Raw genomic sequence first — 17,113 nt, 5'->3', positions numbered from 1 at the left:
CATATCTTTCGCTCGCGGTGATATGTATCACTCATTTCGCTCATTTCGTTCATTTCGCTCAGTGGATCTGTGAGCTACATTGTTCACGAGTGACATGTCAATCAATTAGATACACGCAGCCATAAGTGCGACCAAGGTGGAGAATCACGCGTTACGAACCCGCCATGTTTTCCCGACACCCTCCGAATTCTTCCGAACCGCTCCGAAACCTATTCGCATCGTCTCACTCGCTCGTCACGCTCGGCCGGCTCATTCGAATCATGAGTGGGAAAGAGCGAGCAAGGAACACTGAGATAGATGAGTTACTGAGCGAAATGAGCGAGTTGAATCTGCACTGAGTTGAAGAGTGAGTGAGTTCAGTCAAATGATACAGTTCATTTAAATCACTCACTCGATCGTGAACGACACATGTCTAGCAGAAGTTACTAAGCGGGCGAGGTGTTCAAAATTACCTTGACGCGCTCTTATTCTCTTAACAATAAAGTCGCGTCAAGATTATTTTGAACACCACGCCCGCTTAGCAACTATTGCTGCTGCCTGTATCCCGTAACACGTGACATTGACATAAGTTTGTAGGACATAATTTGATAATTTAACATCAGTATATGTAAAGTAAGCCTATGTGATCTCTCAAAATTTAAGAAAATAAAACCTTACGTATAGTTTTCATGGTTTCATTTCGTTTTTAAAAGATCGAGCATATGTTAGAATTTACAAGCGCAGCGACCATATGTAAGCATTCGAGAAACTTAAGAGCACCAATTTTATTTATAGATTGTACACAAAAGCCTTACAAACTTCCGAGAGTAGATTATAATCAGCTTTAATAAGTCCCGTCATGCAGACTGTATTTGCATATTTCACTCCTCCGCGATGTTCGATTGTTTCCAATAAGTCATCCACTGACGTAAATGGCTCGACTTCCAAAATTATTTCCGACCACTTGCGTCACCGGGAAAACAACGAGACATTATAATTTACAAAAAAATATTAAAAATATTAATCAGAAAGCCACAGGAATTTTACGGACAAAAACAAGATTTAAAGAAGTAACGACGTCATATATCCAGATTATTTAAATGGCTAATCCGCAGGCTGCAGTGAAATAACTAAGTTAGCATCAACCGTGCTCCATAAACCACTGCTTGCCGCAATTTATGTCCGTGAGAAACTTAAAATTTCATGAAGATAATTCAGGAATTTCAGGATCCAAAGGAATAATTGCGCTTGCACTAATTGTCAAACGTTGGCTATTAAAAAGTTCGTTAGCAGGATTCCTATGCCTCTGACAGTGACCCACTTTCGCCGTAAATTCCTCTTAAAACCATCGCGCGCTCCACTAATCCGTTCGTATCCCGCAAACAGAATAATGACATATGCTCAGATTATCCTAGCTAAAACCATGACCTTTGCCACTGATGCTTAGTCCACTAATGCCTGTTAGAGGCCTCGATTCGAGTTTGGGCGTCGCGTGCCGCCGGCTTCCACATCCACAGTTAGTTGCGTGCCGGCAGCCGACGCGGGCGTGTGTCTGCAGCCCTTCACACAGTACCTACAACGTTACCGTCGGAAAACTTGCGACCGCTTTTAGAAAATAACTTACCAAGTGTTTTTTTTTTTCTGATAAAAATTGGGTGTTACCGTATGATGTAGGATTGCTGTGACAATTGTTTTGGCGGGAAAGTGAAACTTAGTTGCATCATTTCGCCAATGGCGACGTCGTCGCTAAGGTAAATATTGACCAGAGGAAATCACGACGCGGACTACCGGAGAATGCCCACTACACCATTATTTGCGGAGCTGTCGAGGGCGTCCATCCATGATCACCATATTGACACACACACGTTCAAAGGACTCCAATTTAGCTCGGACACAGTTTAAACATAAAACAATATTAAAACAAACACTGTTAGCGCAAATTGAAACACATTAAATTCCACACCCTCGCTTAACGAGCAGCAGTTAACTCATTCGTCGTTTGCCGTTTGCCAAATGATACGAGCGGGGTAGATTCCGATATGCAAAGTGAGAATTAAAACTAAGTAGACATCGAGTCAGCTGTGGGACCGCGGTGAGCCCGCCAGCCGGCCTTACGTAAGCCTTCGACCAAGTCTCCACCCCCACTTATGTAACTGCCCGTTTCGAGAGGAATTTCATCTGAGGGATTCAATTATAGTGAATATTCGATTTTATATCCGATAAAAAATCTATCAGTATAGTGAACGCTAAAAGCCAGTTTGTAAGCCCACCAGCCGCCAATACATATGTATATGCAGTAAATATGTAGGTATAAGCATATACTTTCGCGCGCTTACGTTCCTTTTACTTCATATTTGTTTCATCCAAAGGCTTTATGTTTTGACAAAGCGCAAAAAGATTGAATTGCTACGGGAATCGAAATTCCTACGATATACAAAATCGGGGGATGTTTGGCATTGGCATGGCAAAGGAATGTTTGCCTTGCAAAATATTTTTGTTGAGTATAATTCAATATGAATGTCGAATATAATTGAAGGGCGCTGGCAATTATATTGATCAATTCGAATTGGAGGGATACTAATAACAAAGAATGGATTATCCAGGGAACAAAATCAATCAAAAACTTTCTCCGGTAAGTCTTGACTGAGCTCTGATTTATTTGAACCTCGGCTGAAACAACAATCTTAGGGGAAGTAACTCTAACTCAACTCATCCTTAGTTACTCCCAATTCAACCGATCAGATTAAAGGCCTTATTATCTAAAGAACTTTGCTTAATTAAATAAGCTGAAAGATCGTTAGCCTCTATTTCTTGACTGCCGCTGTTTACGCAAATAGTTTTATTTTTTCCCCGAGATTATCCTGAAAAGCCTGCACATACATCCTTATACAATTTGTCTGAATTTAGGTAAGGATTTAGCATCTTTGTGTACTTAACTGTTTCTTTATCCTAATCCGACGATAATTTATTACGGTCCTAAGCATTGTGTGCTTTGGTAATGGACAGGTAATTACTTCTTTCAAAGCTATATAATAGTTTGTATGTTAAAATATTTGTCAGTTAAATAAGTCCGTTTATTTAAGTATGTTTTAGTGAGACTGTTTAAGGAAGTAAGTGTTCTTTTCAATAATGTAATCTATCTATACTGTGACATACTTCTGTTGTTTGCCCAATAAAGAAAATAAAGTTATGTTGCAACATTTCGCGTGGATTATAGTCACTATCATTTTATAAAATTTGGTATCACTTCAATCGAGTGGACGACAAGGAATCGGGCGCGGCGCTAGCCTATTTCGGTTTATCAATCCCATTAAAACGAATTGCCTTAAATCGATATCACCCTAGAGTCTAACTTTCTATCCAATGTCACTTGCTGACTATATTAATATTTTACTCCTATCTGATAAGACATAAGAGCAACTGTTGCGTTTATAATCCCTTTACCCGTCACAAAGAGCAAAAGGTAATAAATAGAATTACATCTCTATAAGAATCGGTATTTATTAGCGGGTCAGTAAATCCGTTACGGCCCAGAAGCGTTTTACAGGCCATAAACCACGATCGTGCCAATTTAACCCCGACATAAAGTAGTTTGTAGGGAGTTTTAAATTGATACCCCTTTAACGGTCGAACTAATTACATACCTATAAGATATTGTCAATAAAAATAACAGGAGATACAAAATATTCTGATACACAAATGCGCAAAGGTGAAAAGATAACAAGGAATCTTGAAAGAAGCAATGTAATTACCTATTACATGTGGAGGGAGCACAGTAATCGGTGAGGGTGTTAGTGTCTAGGGATAGGGAGCGGAGGATTTAATATGCACTAAATTCCTCGTATATCGTAAATGGATTCTAATACAGCTCAGATAATCATGTAGGTGTTTCTAGGTCGTCCAACCTTTGCCTTTCATCATCTTGATGAGGAAATGTAGGTTAACTGTTGAACGAAGATATGCGATATCGATATTTTATGACCGCATTTGTGATAGATTTTGCGACCAGAATATACGGAACGTTTATTGTGAAATGTGCATATGCTATTTCAATCGTCAAATATTTTGTGATGTTATTTGGAGATTGAAACGATTGATGAAATATTTTATTTTATTTCAACTGTGGTGATAACTGCATCTTTGTTTGAAAATTGCTAAATTAGTGAATTGGAAATTTCGAATCAGTTCGATACTGAACTGCAATTTCAAAATTTAACTTGCAAATTGGTAAATTTAATACAAAAGGGCTTAATTGGGCGATAGCTTCAAACAAATCAATCATGTGTGCCGAAACAACCCCTTGTTAACGTTACATTAATGAACATCACGCAATCAAAATCACGCACAAACACTTAATTTGAAATAAATTGTTTTGCTAATAGGTACATGATTCATACTCATTTCGTAAGGACATACTTTGTTTTTTGAATGACCGCCATGTTTAAAACGATTTTTTAAACAGTTCCAGTATTTAAATAATGGGTGTAGTAAATAATGAAGTCTAGGATAATTCCGCGGCCACTCATAATATTTTTCCATCGAACTCTGTTGTTTAAAGAAAGTATGCGCGCAATCAAACACGGCGCCTTGGTTTTCCCCACGCTTTGATTCTCGCTTCCCTTTAACAGAAACTTTTATTTCAATGCACAAGGCGGACGAGATTGTCTTTGTTTCCAGTAAAGTTAGCAGTTGTTTCACACATGTGGAATGACTGGAGAATTTTAGTATTAAATCTGCAGCAGACACGCCAATGTACGATAATGTAACAAGTCTCCATAGAAACCTTAGTACATAGCAACAGGAGAATATATCAGATGATAATAACGATAGAAGTTTCAAGCACGACTGCAAATATGCAATCGACTGTAATAAAACTGATAAAACTAAAAGCGATAAAGAACACGTAACATTAAACAACAACAGAAGTAATCGAGTCAAAGTCAAAGTCAACAGTGCGGCAAAGTTGGCGGTAACTCCGCCACGTAAACAATACCGGCTGGCGATAAATTGTGATCCTCAAACAACAAACTATCTTGTGAAGTATAGCGGGAGTACAATTAGAAACCAGTAGAATATCCTTATCAAAATTTAAGCTTTATAAACAATCACAGTCTAGGGCCTAAACAATACAAAGAGTTAATAATAACATAACAGCTAACTTGAGCTATTAGTCTGCCAAAGCATCGAGAGATTAAGTAATCATTTTGATTTATTATTAATACCGCACCAGCATCTGTACAATACCGTAAAACGTGCGCACAAAATAAATAATAAACCAAGTCACGAAGCCCTTGTTATATCAATCCACAATATCATAATTGAAAATTCATTTTCGGTAAAACAAGACAAAGCCACACATTACGCTTGAAGCTACCGCTGCAAATTCTTAAAAAGGAATCAGAAACTTTTGATTAAAATTGGAAGAGTATAATTCGTGCGTCGTCGGTTCTTATTTTCTTAAACTTGACATGAACGGAGTTATATACTCGTATATAGTAAGGGCTATTTCACATTAGAAAGGGTTGGGGATATTTGTTTGGGGGCAGTGTACACAAGTGACTCACCCTTAAGCACACAATGTATGTGATACAGGCGTTTACGATTGCCTTGTGGGATGGCACGAGTACAATGGAGAGCTGTATATAAATAGGAAGAGTTTTCCGCTACCGCAGTGATTGCAATAGAACCCTTTTATTTGTCGATCCGAACACAGAGGCGATAAGCAATCGAAACCGTATGTTACTTTTTAGGATTGCGGTTTTTCGTTTACCAAGAAATAGTCCTTTCTCTCTAAACGCCCATACAGACAACAACTGTAATTTAAAGCGGCGAAAATTAGACTAGAAAAGTACTATATCTAATATAATATTACGAATAGCTACAACACACAAAATGGATATTTGGTACATCACCAAAACTAATAACTGTAGCGAATGGAGAAGGAAGTATATCACAACTTTTGTGGTGCCGTAGTTGTACTTACTTGGTAAGAATCATGGTAATTCGTTGATAATTCTAATTTGATTTAGGGTTTAGGATTAATAAGGTTATTTTTCTCTCACAATTTTCAGAAGGATCATATAACTCAATTTCCGGAGGATCAAAGCGTAGGCAGTCAATTTTCATAACATATTGGAAGTGGATAGCTTTATACGAAGCTGGTAGAGATGGAAGAAAGTTAGTCACATACATGAACGAAATTCTAGAATCCATTTGGGACACGAGAAGTTTTCATGTTCCGCCGGACCCTTTCCAACGGCCTTCAGATCGCAAACAAGCGTGCTTCAGATACATTCCCACCTAAACGCGATGAGAGTTCTAAAACTTCTAAACGTTAAAGTCTCAACAGCTTTTTAATGAACCGTCCGAATGCAAAACGCCACCTTATTAGGAGAAACGCTTCGTTTTCAAGATCACAAATTACCCCTGTCCGCAAAACAAACTGTTTAAAATTCCGACACAGAACCCTGTCTGCTGATAAATGGCTAGTGACCCCGAGCCCCTGACCTTCGAGGCATTGATGTAGAGGCAAGAGGCGATACGGATCTATGGCGTGACGTCACGACCGCCGCCCCGTTCTTAGCGAAAATCGACTTATCGCGTGTAACTGCACGCGTAAGAAATACCCGCCCTCTCCTAAAATAAAGTCACGTTTTAAATTAAGAACAATCTTCATTCAAATAAAAACGTCTCCACGATGTCGTGCTAGCGTTAGCGGGTAATCGTCAATGGAGAACAACCATCAATACTAATTAAATAACCGCCTAGCCGAAGGCCAGCTTCAGGGTTAGAGTGTATTGTTGAATTAACAAATCATTAGGTTTAAACGGTTGCGTTTGCAGTGTCATCAGATCAATTAGCCGACGAAACGTAAAGAACCGCAATTGTCCCAAACTGCTTACATCATGTATCCCACATACTCGTAAAACACGCGATTACAGACCGACTGACACATCTAATTGGGGATTTACCAGCATAAGCGGTACGATAAAAAGAAACCACACTAAATACGGTAACGAACCATAATCCTATAAACATTTGAAATGTGACCAAAAATAACCACCGAAAATATTCTTTGTGTCCTATTTGCTGGTATAACAATGCCAAAGGATTTCGACAAAAAATAATGATAATATCTCGTACATTGTAAAAATGTCGCATAGTTTTTGTGATGCTATAACATTTTCCTGTTTGCAAATTACTAAGCGGCAATAACATGAAAGGAATACATATTCATAATAGTAAAATTTCTAAAGTTTCGCTACATTTATATACGAGGAAATTAATGTAACATTCATTTGCGAGATAGCAGTATCTTAATTGACTTTCAATTTCAATATCGTCGGGATAAATCGATGTTCATCTCGACTTTAGTGCCCAAGTGAACCGTGACGCGGTACAACTTGACTTTGCGATGGCACACTATTAACCTTATTATTGTGGATTGTTGACAATTACAAGTGCAATTTTTGCGTAACTCGCGGACCTTGATTCTCAAGAAGACCTCAATGATATCATCGCGGATTTCGAAATCTCATATTTGAACTAAACGAGTAAGTGGTTTTAATTACCATTTTTTTGTAATTACATGCTGATCGTAATAAAATTGTAAGTTACGAGACTGTTACAGATGCATTTTATGTTTGCTTTAATGCAAAACGATTTCAATATCTCATATATCGGGTGGAACAGAACGAAGGACTTTTACGCAAATGGGTAATTGTTTAGGCTACGTACTTTATTTTTCACTTATTAATCACGTTAATATTTCTAACCGTTTTTGAGATACAGTTTTTTAAACATTAGTATATAATTTACGTTGACAATCTCGTACGTTATGTTCTACATATGAAAATACCGTGGCATTTCAAACGTTTATTTATAACCTTGTAATTTCTATAATAGTCATCAAACGAATACATATGCCCATTATCTAGCTAGAAGAAGGGTGTTATTACCAGTGTCGGACTAAATACCATTATCCACGAATGAGTGTTCACAATGACTGGGCATTGGACAATAACATCGTCCTTGGAGACCATCGATCCGTGACAATTACCATCACATTGTAAGGGTGGGTTGAACAATAATGTTTAAAAATCATTGTCAAAACAATGCCGGACATGCAGTCAGTAGTCACTATGACTATATCCTTCCATTCCCATACGTCTATCTTTTATACCTTGCCTATATCAAGACGAGAGTTATAAATATTAATACCCAACATGCATAAGCCCTCTAAATATAAAAGCAAAATATTAAATGGCCTACACCAAAGTGCTTTTCGTTTGAAGGTAAAGCCTTTGCACGTGACCGTCCAAGTACTCTTCAACTTGACAAATTAATTGGTGTCATCTGCTTCCCTTCCGACCCAATATTAGCTAGTCACGGAAGAGTTTTTACTGCGCCTCATATTAACCTAGTACTATTGCAAACAGAAATGTGAAACATTTCAGGCAACTTCATGAAGCAACGCGAAACTTCACCGATTCTTCTTTGTAACAAATGTGCACTGATGACGTTGACATATTTGACGCCACTGCAACCGCATCCCCAAACTAGGCGAGCATCAAAATGCGGAGATTAGGTCGCACGTATCGTCGCAAATGTCAAACAACATTAGCCACGGTGATCGAACGCTGTTGCATATTAATGCCGTGTCATTGGTCATATATAGTCTACTGTTTAACTGGAAATAGCGGGATTATGTGTAATAAACGTTAGGTAATAAGGGCTATAGTTGCACGCGTGAAGTGTTTGAATATGCACCTAGTTAGGTGCCAAAGGGCATTTGATGTTCTAACGTTGTCGCAACGCCAGATTGTGACCGGCATACATCCCGAAGGTTTCGCTGCACTGTGCGTGACAAGCCACATTGTTTATAAATTAGAAAATGAGAGTGATTTTACTTGGCCTGACTCTGACCTAGATTATTACCGTTCTTTATTAGAAACATTTTCTAATAAAGCAATTTTCCTTCCAGTAATAGACTGTAGTTGATGAAAGAGCCATTAAAACAAAAGGAAATTAATAAACAATTTACGCAAATTAAAGCTTTGTGGCTTCGTAACAGGTAGGTAAGGATTGTTTTGGTTAATTCAAATTCGTTTTATATCAAAGATATTCTTGCGACGGCTGGGATGAAACCCACCGCAAACCTATAAATAATTGAACACGTGCAGCTAATCTAATACGATACGAGCGCAATGTGCACTCCAGTTAGCTTATAAACGCAAGAAGAAAAACAGACTCAATCCACTTAAGTATTCATCGAGGAATAGTAATTTCCAAGCCATTGACAAATTCAACAAATTATGCATGGCTGCCGTTCCATTCATCAAACTTATGGATGCACGTGATCCTGTGATGCGCGATTAGTCGATTACACATTCCATTAATATAAACGCGAACAATAGGCGATGTCGTTCTTACTGAATCCATTATACAGCCAATCAATCTTCTTTAATCCATTTTTCTTCCGTCAGCTCGAAAATTGTCGCTCATTTTTTCGACTCGATTACCGCCGCTCGTTGCCGATGAATCGGAATTATCGTAAACAGGCTATCGAACTCCGCAACGGCCTTCTTGCCCAAATCGATATGTTTCCGCACCGCATACGATAATTTGCATCCGACCACGCTACATTTCTGCCTCCATAAATTAACTTTAATGGACATTCCTTTTCCACTCGGAATTAATGGACGATACTCGTAATTTGATCAATCCTAATTAGGCAACAGTGAAAGACGCAGTTTCAGTCACAACGCTGAAATGGATGGATAAGAGAGCTTATTAAAATTAACGCCCAGTGTTTGATCATAGCGCATTTGAAATTTAGATAAACGTAGCCCGGTGCCGGGTCAGAGGCTATAATTGACACAGTCAGTTTCAGCTGAACTGAATATTTCAGCCAACAATACGCCCCCGAATACATTAACGGAGAAGATTAAAGATAAATACGACTAGTGGCGAGTTTTCTAAAGGTCTGGCGGATGCCAGGAGATAGGTACTGTTAATCCATAACAGTATCTCCTATAATCCCCGAAACATCTTCGACCGTCCGTTTCTATCCGCCGGCGCCACGTCTGAGCTCCTTGCGAAATGCCACTTAATATCATATCTGAGAATCTGCTTCAACGTTCATTCTACCTGGCATCTGTATTAAACGCCGCTAACAGCTATTTTCGAGCGAGATTAGCGCATAACCGAATAAACCGGTGCTTTCGCGAAATGGAACGGCTTCATTTCCTTCGCATCGTGTTTACAATTCATGTTGTAGGTCTCTAACCACAAACACTTCAAACTCAATCAATAAATCGACGATAACAAAACTCTATTCAAGGGTTTTTCCTTGGACATTAATAATGCGTTACAAAACATGAAAGCAGTAGTTTAACTATATGGATCACCGTATGACCTTCGACTCAGAATAACTCATTTATAGCTGTACAGCAATCGATTCGGCTGTAGACAGACAAAGCTCATTTCGGATCATGTTGTGGGCCATAAATAATTCATCGCCGAGGGCGACGGGCGAGTCCGCGACACGCGTACCCTCGGAAAAGTTGATAATGTGATTTACAGACGCGAGAAGTGGAGCGCACTAGCCCTAGCCCCCGCTGCGAAGTAATTTGTTGGGGAAACGCGCCCCCGCATACAGACTCGCTGTTCATACACGATACACGCCATGCATTCACAAGTGTCGCACTACAACTCACGCCCGTCTCTTACCTTAACTGTTCTGTTCCAGATGTTCACGGCGAAACTGAGAGATCAAATGGAACAATGGAGCGAGGGACTAAAACCGGGTGTGACTAGTGATAATAACAGTTAAGGCGATGTGTTAAAGTTCGGCCACGACGACGAACTACAGCGGGCTGGCCGCGGCCAGCGATGTTATGGACGGTATCTTCGGCAATGAGAGCGAGTGGGCGAACACGACGGCGGCGGCGCCGGAGCAGGACCTGTACAACTACTGGCCGTGGAGCATCGTGGATGGAGCACTCATGCTGCTCATCGTCAGTGGGAACACCCTCACGATCCTGGCCGTGACCCTCAGCCGCCGGCTCTCATCCCTCGTTTCCAACCAGTTCGTCCTCAACCTAGCCATCTCCGACCTGATGGTGGGGTTAACCCTCCCCTACCACCTCGTCTTCTACCTGGACGATGACTTCGGCAAAATCAAATGGTCATGTCTGATGAGATTTATACTCATCATATTGGCCTGCCTGGCGTCTATATACAACATTATAGCGATAGCTGTAGACAGGTATGAATGTTTTTCTCATGTGTATTTATATGGTATTAAAGCTAAAAAGGTCGTGCAAAAACGGTGACACGCTATAACTTGAACCGCACGAAGCATGCCACTGAACTCGAGGTTGCTGTTCCCACTGCTTACAAAACACAATACCTAACACGAACCTGTATGAATATGACAACTATGGATCAATCAGAGATCAGATAACACTATCGGCCGTTCTAAAACAGCGTCCCCTAAAAATAATGTCTTAAAACTGCCCCAAATCTCAAAAGTACAGCTTAGGGATTTCTTTAGGTGGCTCAAGTACTGGTTCATATGTTTGTTATCAGAACATTAGGAATGCTACTGAAGTTCGTGTGTACGTCGCCAGCAATAAGAGTAAAACTATTTATTCGAAGGAAACTTGTAATGTAAAACGTAGCTTCAAATTTCAAAGGGTCTCATTTCACGGTACAATTTCGCATGCATGAAAGCCATATGCATTTAAATTCTCTTTATCATTTCACCTTTGAGAGAGCTTTTAGTGGTTTAAGTTATTTTAGCTGCAATATATTACCTATCTAAATTTATCGGTAGCGATACGGCACCTTTTTTATCGACGTTTTTGGCTTTTACTGTAAAGTGTGGAATGTTTGTACAACAATTGGAAGTTTAACACACCAGTGCAGTATTTATGATATTAGCAATTCACTACACGATCTCATTTCGAAATCACCCGCAGTGCATCTTATCATCTCATACCTAAATATAGCTGCGAGCGAGAAAATCGATGTTAAAATGAGATCAATTTGTGAAGCATCAATAGGCTAGCATAGTAATAGTATTTTGAAACTTTTTAAATCGTACCATTTTTATTGATCTGCTGTATTGTGCTATGTCTGTATAGTATTATTTAGCTAAATGACATCTCCACAACACCTGACCTATAAAACTTACCAGCTATGGCTCTATAAACTTTGTTTCACAAATGCCAAACAACCGGATAGTCCTCCTGATAGTCATCTATCGTAATTTTTTTAGCCTATAGGTTCGAAGCTGTATTGCCAACTATTTATAACCTAAAACTATTCTGCACTTGCAGGTACATAGCAATTGTGCATCCCCTGCACTACAGCCGCTACATGACGAAGCTGGTGACCAGGCTTCTGATGAGCACAACCTGGTCGGTGGCTCTCTGCATCAGCTGTATACCCATGTTCTGGAACGACTGGCACGATGGCGTGGCCTGTGAGATGAATATGGTAAGTCCTCTCTTTCTGTGTCTGGTACTAATTACAGAATTGTGATGGTCATATACTTAGATGGATTGTCCTCCAATTCCTACATCGATTTAAGTTCTTCGCGCCCTTCACAAGTGATTAGAATTTAGTTAAAGAATTGTGTGGGTATACTATGCGTCGCAGGCGTCGCAGCCTGGACTCAGGGGCATCGGGAAATACGGGAATCGGTATGCTCCCTTCGCCGACTCAGAAGGCCTACCGCGAACTACGTTCGACGTGTCGCCTCCCTGTCACACTTACGTACGAATTTACAAGAGCGACAAAGAGGCAACACGTCAAACGTGGTTCGCGGTAGGCCCTCTGATTTCTAGATCTTGAGTTACACGCAAATACCGTAATGTAGTCAAGGGAGTCGCAATATTGTTTTATAATTTCACTTAGCGTCACTTGCACCATACACTAACTCGGGGTTAACCGGTTAAACCTGGAGTTACCATGGTTGCCAGTACAATTTGACACTGGGTTAACGGTTTAACCGCTTAACCTCGAATTAGTGGGATCACCATCCATCCAAGTGGCCCTTAGTGTTATAACATTATAAGTATGGACTTAAAATATAGTACAAAATGGTAATATCCTATTATTGCAACGATCTTAGTACCATGATCACCTCGCAAGCGCTGTCTATTAATAACACACGATAACACTATTTCGATAACCATTTCAATATTAGTTTCCGAAGCGTAATACGGTAGATTAGATACGCTCCTGTTTTCTATAACGTTTATAGGGCACGTTCACATTTCGATAATAGATTACGGGTTAATCCACTGAAGATAAAACTACTCCGTACAGGACTCTCTCTGTCTAACTGATTCTCTTTCTCGCTCATTAGCTCCAAAGCCCAATGACTGTAATGGATATAATAGGTGCCATGATGACTTGAATTTTTATTTTTTGGAATAAATGCATTACTGCTGATAGCCACAGCAAGCAAATGTGATTAAGGTTCTGATTCCAAACTAACTTGATGTTAAATCGCGACTGCTTCACTGCTCGAAGTCCCTGTGGCTCTTAGTCGCATTATCTCATTGAGAAATATATGAGTTGGCACTGAGCTTAACTGAGCGATATATGTACTTTAAAAGCATCGTCAATCGTTACCCGACTGTTCAAAGCTAAGGCACTTGTTTTATTTGTCTTAAAAACAGCCGAAGTATCACATGGGGAGACGAATGGCGTAGTGATGTTGCTATACATTTTCATGTTTCTATCGATGTTAGGTTAGAATTTTACGTTATATCTTCAGTTAATGTAGATGCGTTTATAACTGAGTTATCATATCCATACTGATAATCTATTTAAATGGGAAAGTACCAATAATTGTCTGTTCGCTATCTTTTTACGGCTTAGTTCTAGACTGATTTAGGCTGTGGGAATTAACATATTATACTTAACCTACTTTATTTTTTGAAATCTACCCCTTTTAGGCATAGGTAACGACACAGGCCGAATATCTCGGCGGCGGGTTTGCAACTACTACTCAAATATTTACTATAATACTATGTACTTTAATGAAAGCATACAGTACTTTACTCCCTTGGTTAAAAGATTCAGTGGCCATTTACTTCCAACAAAGCGTTTTAAGGTATTTTTTTATAAATTCCAGGTGGTGCCGAAAGAGTACACGACGTCAATACTAGCGCCCATGTTCTCTCTCATCTGGATGGTGATGTTCGTGCTGTATTGGCGGATATGGCGCGAGGCGACGTGCCACGCGCGCCGCATGCGCGCCAACACGTGCTGTCCCACTGGCGCCAACGATTGGAAGAGCATACAGGTACGGCTGGCAATTAAGCTTCCCAAGACAGGCGTGGCTCACTCCGCGATTTAGTCGCTTTGCAACAGGTGGCTAAAAGTACATCCGTTCCACACCAATTTTGGTGGCTAGTCATAAGCCGCGCGTGGCGCTGTCGCCACCTAGCGGCCATATATGTCCTGATCGTAACAGACGCGTTTTGTTAGAGAGTGAGTCTTCTGTACCTAGTACTATTATTTATTCTGTGCCCAAGGCATGCGCGCCAACACGTGCTGCCCTACTGGCGCCAACGATTGGAAGAGAATACAGGTACGGCTGGCAACTAAGCTTCCCAAGGCCCTTAACACAATTTGGTTGCCACTCATCTACTACATGGTCGCCTGCCACTGGCAACCGTGTAGTGCTTTATATCGGCCTATCTGTAGTCGGACTTTAAGAACTGCTGAAGGTAGCCTGAGATCAGGCGCGCAGGCCAGATGCGAATCTAAATTTCCGTCCCTCTACTGTATCATGATGTCCCTCTCGTGACGTGAAAAACGGAAGAAATGAACTACCGTATACGTTATAGAGAATATAGAGTGAGGGCGGAGGAAGTCTATTCCGAGTGGCGCGTTTGAATTTATTCTGGACTGAGATGAAAGGTTTCATTTAAATTTTTAATACTGATTAATTAAATTGTAGGAAAAAACATGCAACATATAGGTATGTTTATAGTATTTTATGCAACCGTTGTTTAAGAGAGGTCAAAAAAGGCGAGTGGCGTGAGTAACAATTTGAGGCGCAGCCGAAAATTGTTAATAAAGACGCCACGAGTATTTTTTGACTCAGTTAAACAACGTTGCATACAATACTTTTTCTACGACCAAGCACTTACTTTGAAATAAAATTGTAAATTTAACAAATATTTTTAATTCAAGAAGTAGCAAAAATGGAGGGTACGGGCGGGAAAACAATGAATGAACGAAATAAATTAAAAAAAAAATGTCTATGGTTCACTTATTTGTCAGAGATAACATTTAAAATACGGTTGGCAACACTGTATTTCGTTCAATATTTTTTAAGTGGTCATTACACGAAGTATCGTAAAATCGCCAAAAAGATACTGCGTGTATGCACAAATTCTTTTTTGGGGAATAGACTAAAGACTTGTCTTGACAATTATAAGGTAGGGTTTTAAAAGTGTGTGCACGACCCTTTAAATGACAAATAAAAGTACGGGAGTAGAAAAAATCCTTTAACGCTCCTGTATACAAACAAAGAATATGAATATTTACAATACGTAATTTCTAATTAATGATATTTTTTCTACACCGTAGTTAATAATTCATATGAGGTACTTACTTAATAAAATACGCATCAGCGCATCACCTTAGCGTACCTACAAGTTCATATCCGTGCCGTGCCCACATCCTGGTCAACAAGCAAGAACAAATATATGACCCAACGAAAAATATATTCGCCTTCTACAAAACATGACCTCACCTCGAACATCGACTCAGCACATAAATGTATACGTCTGCCGTTATATCTCTGGCTGTCCCTAAATTTTACGAGTCCTTCATAAAACCAGTCTTTACCTTTACTGCCTTCCTCGGAACAACATAAAATACATGTTTGACTACGTAACGGATGGATTTTAAATAATGAAAGACAGCCTTTCATGATAGATTGCATTCAACCGATATTCCGTTCATTTTAAAGCCATTGTTTCGAAGCGATGACAGGTTGACACACGATTTATATCAGAAATAAATAGTTGTTTTAAATTTCAGGTGGTGCTGCTAGTGTTGGGGTCGTTCTCAATTTGCTGGATGCCTTTCGTGGTGGTGGCTTGCGCTCAGACCCTGCCGGTCATCACGCTGCACAGCCCCGTCGCGTACCGGTTGACTTCATCCCTGGCCATGTCTAATTCGGGCATTAACCCGCTGATATACGCGTGGAAGAACGCAGGGTTCCGAGCGGCGTTCGTGAAGCTACTGCGATGCAAACGGCCAGATACGTCGGAGTATAGAGGATCGCCAGCGCCGGAGAGGAAAAGAGGTTCAGTGGCGCTAAGGGAAGGGTCTATAACGCGTTCGAGCGCTCCCAGCGCGCTCTCAAGCATGGGAGGACGGCCAGCGAGGCTGCTGTACGTCGAACGCGAGACCGACACGTCGAGGTGCCGCATAATCGAGAACGCAGGCTACGTGGAGGAGAAAGGGGACGCGAACCCCTCGTACGCGCCCGACCCGACCCCGGTGCACCGACCCGCCACGCGCCCCGACGTAGTGTAGTGTATCTTAAAACGTTCATAGACGTTCAGTGGGAAACGTAAAACGCTTCTAGCATTTAAAGTTGTTAGTGACTTTAGGTACCCCCTTCGCATTAAGGTACCTGTTTGAATCTACGCTCAAGTTTATAAAAGCTTTATTGTTGAATTTTTATTGATAGATTTTAATGAGTTCCCTGCCATAATGAAATTCTTACTGAGGTTCTCTGTCACTTACTTAAATAAATTGAGATGTTTAAATTATAAAATTATAGATAAAACTGTTCGATGTAAAATTAAAATATATAATTAATTCTATCTAACTTTATTGAATATCATCTTAACCCTTTAACGGGCAAGACTGAAAAATATCCTCAATTCACGCCTCATCGCCAATCTATAGTACCAAAAAATTTTGTACAAGAAAAAAAATACAAAAAGACAGTGTTATAGGGTGGTCTCTTTGAGACCTTTGCCATATAAAGGGTTGAACGGTGTAAACTAAAGGTTCATTAAATATATTCGATGTGTAAAGTCTAAGACTAATTCGTGCTTCGATCAAAACCTTCGAATTTGACAGTTAA

The 17,113-nt window shown here is 40.0% G+C and overlaps 2 protein-coding genes across 2 annotated transcripts in view; one reads left to right on the top strand and one right to left on the bottom strand.

The window, feature by feature from the left end:
• LOC134795901 (serine/threonine-protein kinase SMG1) overlaps positions 1-17,113 on the bottom strand; it is a 237,230-nt gene that overhangs the window by 211,373 nt on the left and 8,744 nt on the right. The gene's annotated exons all lie outside the window — the stretch shown is intronic.
• On the top strand, positions 1,488-16,847 carry LOC134795693 (D(3) dopamine receptor). The gene is made up of 5 exons (XM_063767627.1): positions 1,488-1,730; positions 10,730-11,248; positions 12,324-12,483; positions 14,132-14,302; positions 16,054-16,847. Exons 2-5 carry the CDS (start codon positions 10,878-10,880, stop codon positions 16,552-16,554), a joined length of 1,203 nt encoding a protein of 400 aa, XP_063623697.1. The 5' UTR covers positions 1,488-1,730; positions 10,730-10,877; the 3' UTR covers positions 16,555-16,847.

The sequence above is a fragment of the Cydia splendana genome, chromosome 12 (genome assembly GCF_910591565.1).
Source record: "Cydia splendana chromosome 12, ilCydSple1.2, whole genome shotgun sequence".
In the NCBI taxonomy this organism is placed as follows: Eukaryota; Metazoa; Arthropoda; class Insecta; order Lepidoptera; family Tortricidae; genus Cydia; species Cydia splendana.
This window is presented reverse-complemented; position numbering and strand designations above follow the sequence as displayed.

Bases quoted from the DNA above. Each gene is read 5' to 3' on its own strand.
- LOC134795693 (XM_063767627.1), top strand. From the start codon at position 10,878: ATGGACGGTATCTTCGGCAATGAGAGCGAGTGGGCGAACACGACGGCG. The intron at 11,249-12,323 runs GTATGAATGTTT...CTGCACTTGCAG, and splicing joins ATAGCGATAGCTGTAGACAG to GTACATAGCAATTGTGCATC. The intron at 14,303-16,053 runs GTACGGCTGGCA...TTTAAATTTCAG, and splicing joins ACGATTGGAAGAGCATACAG to GTGGTGCTGCTAGTGTTGGG.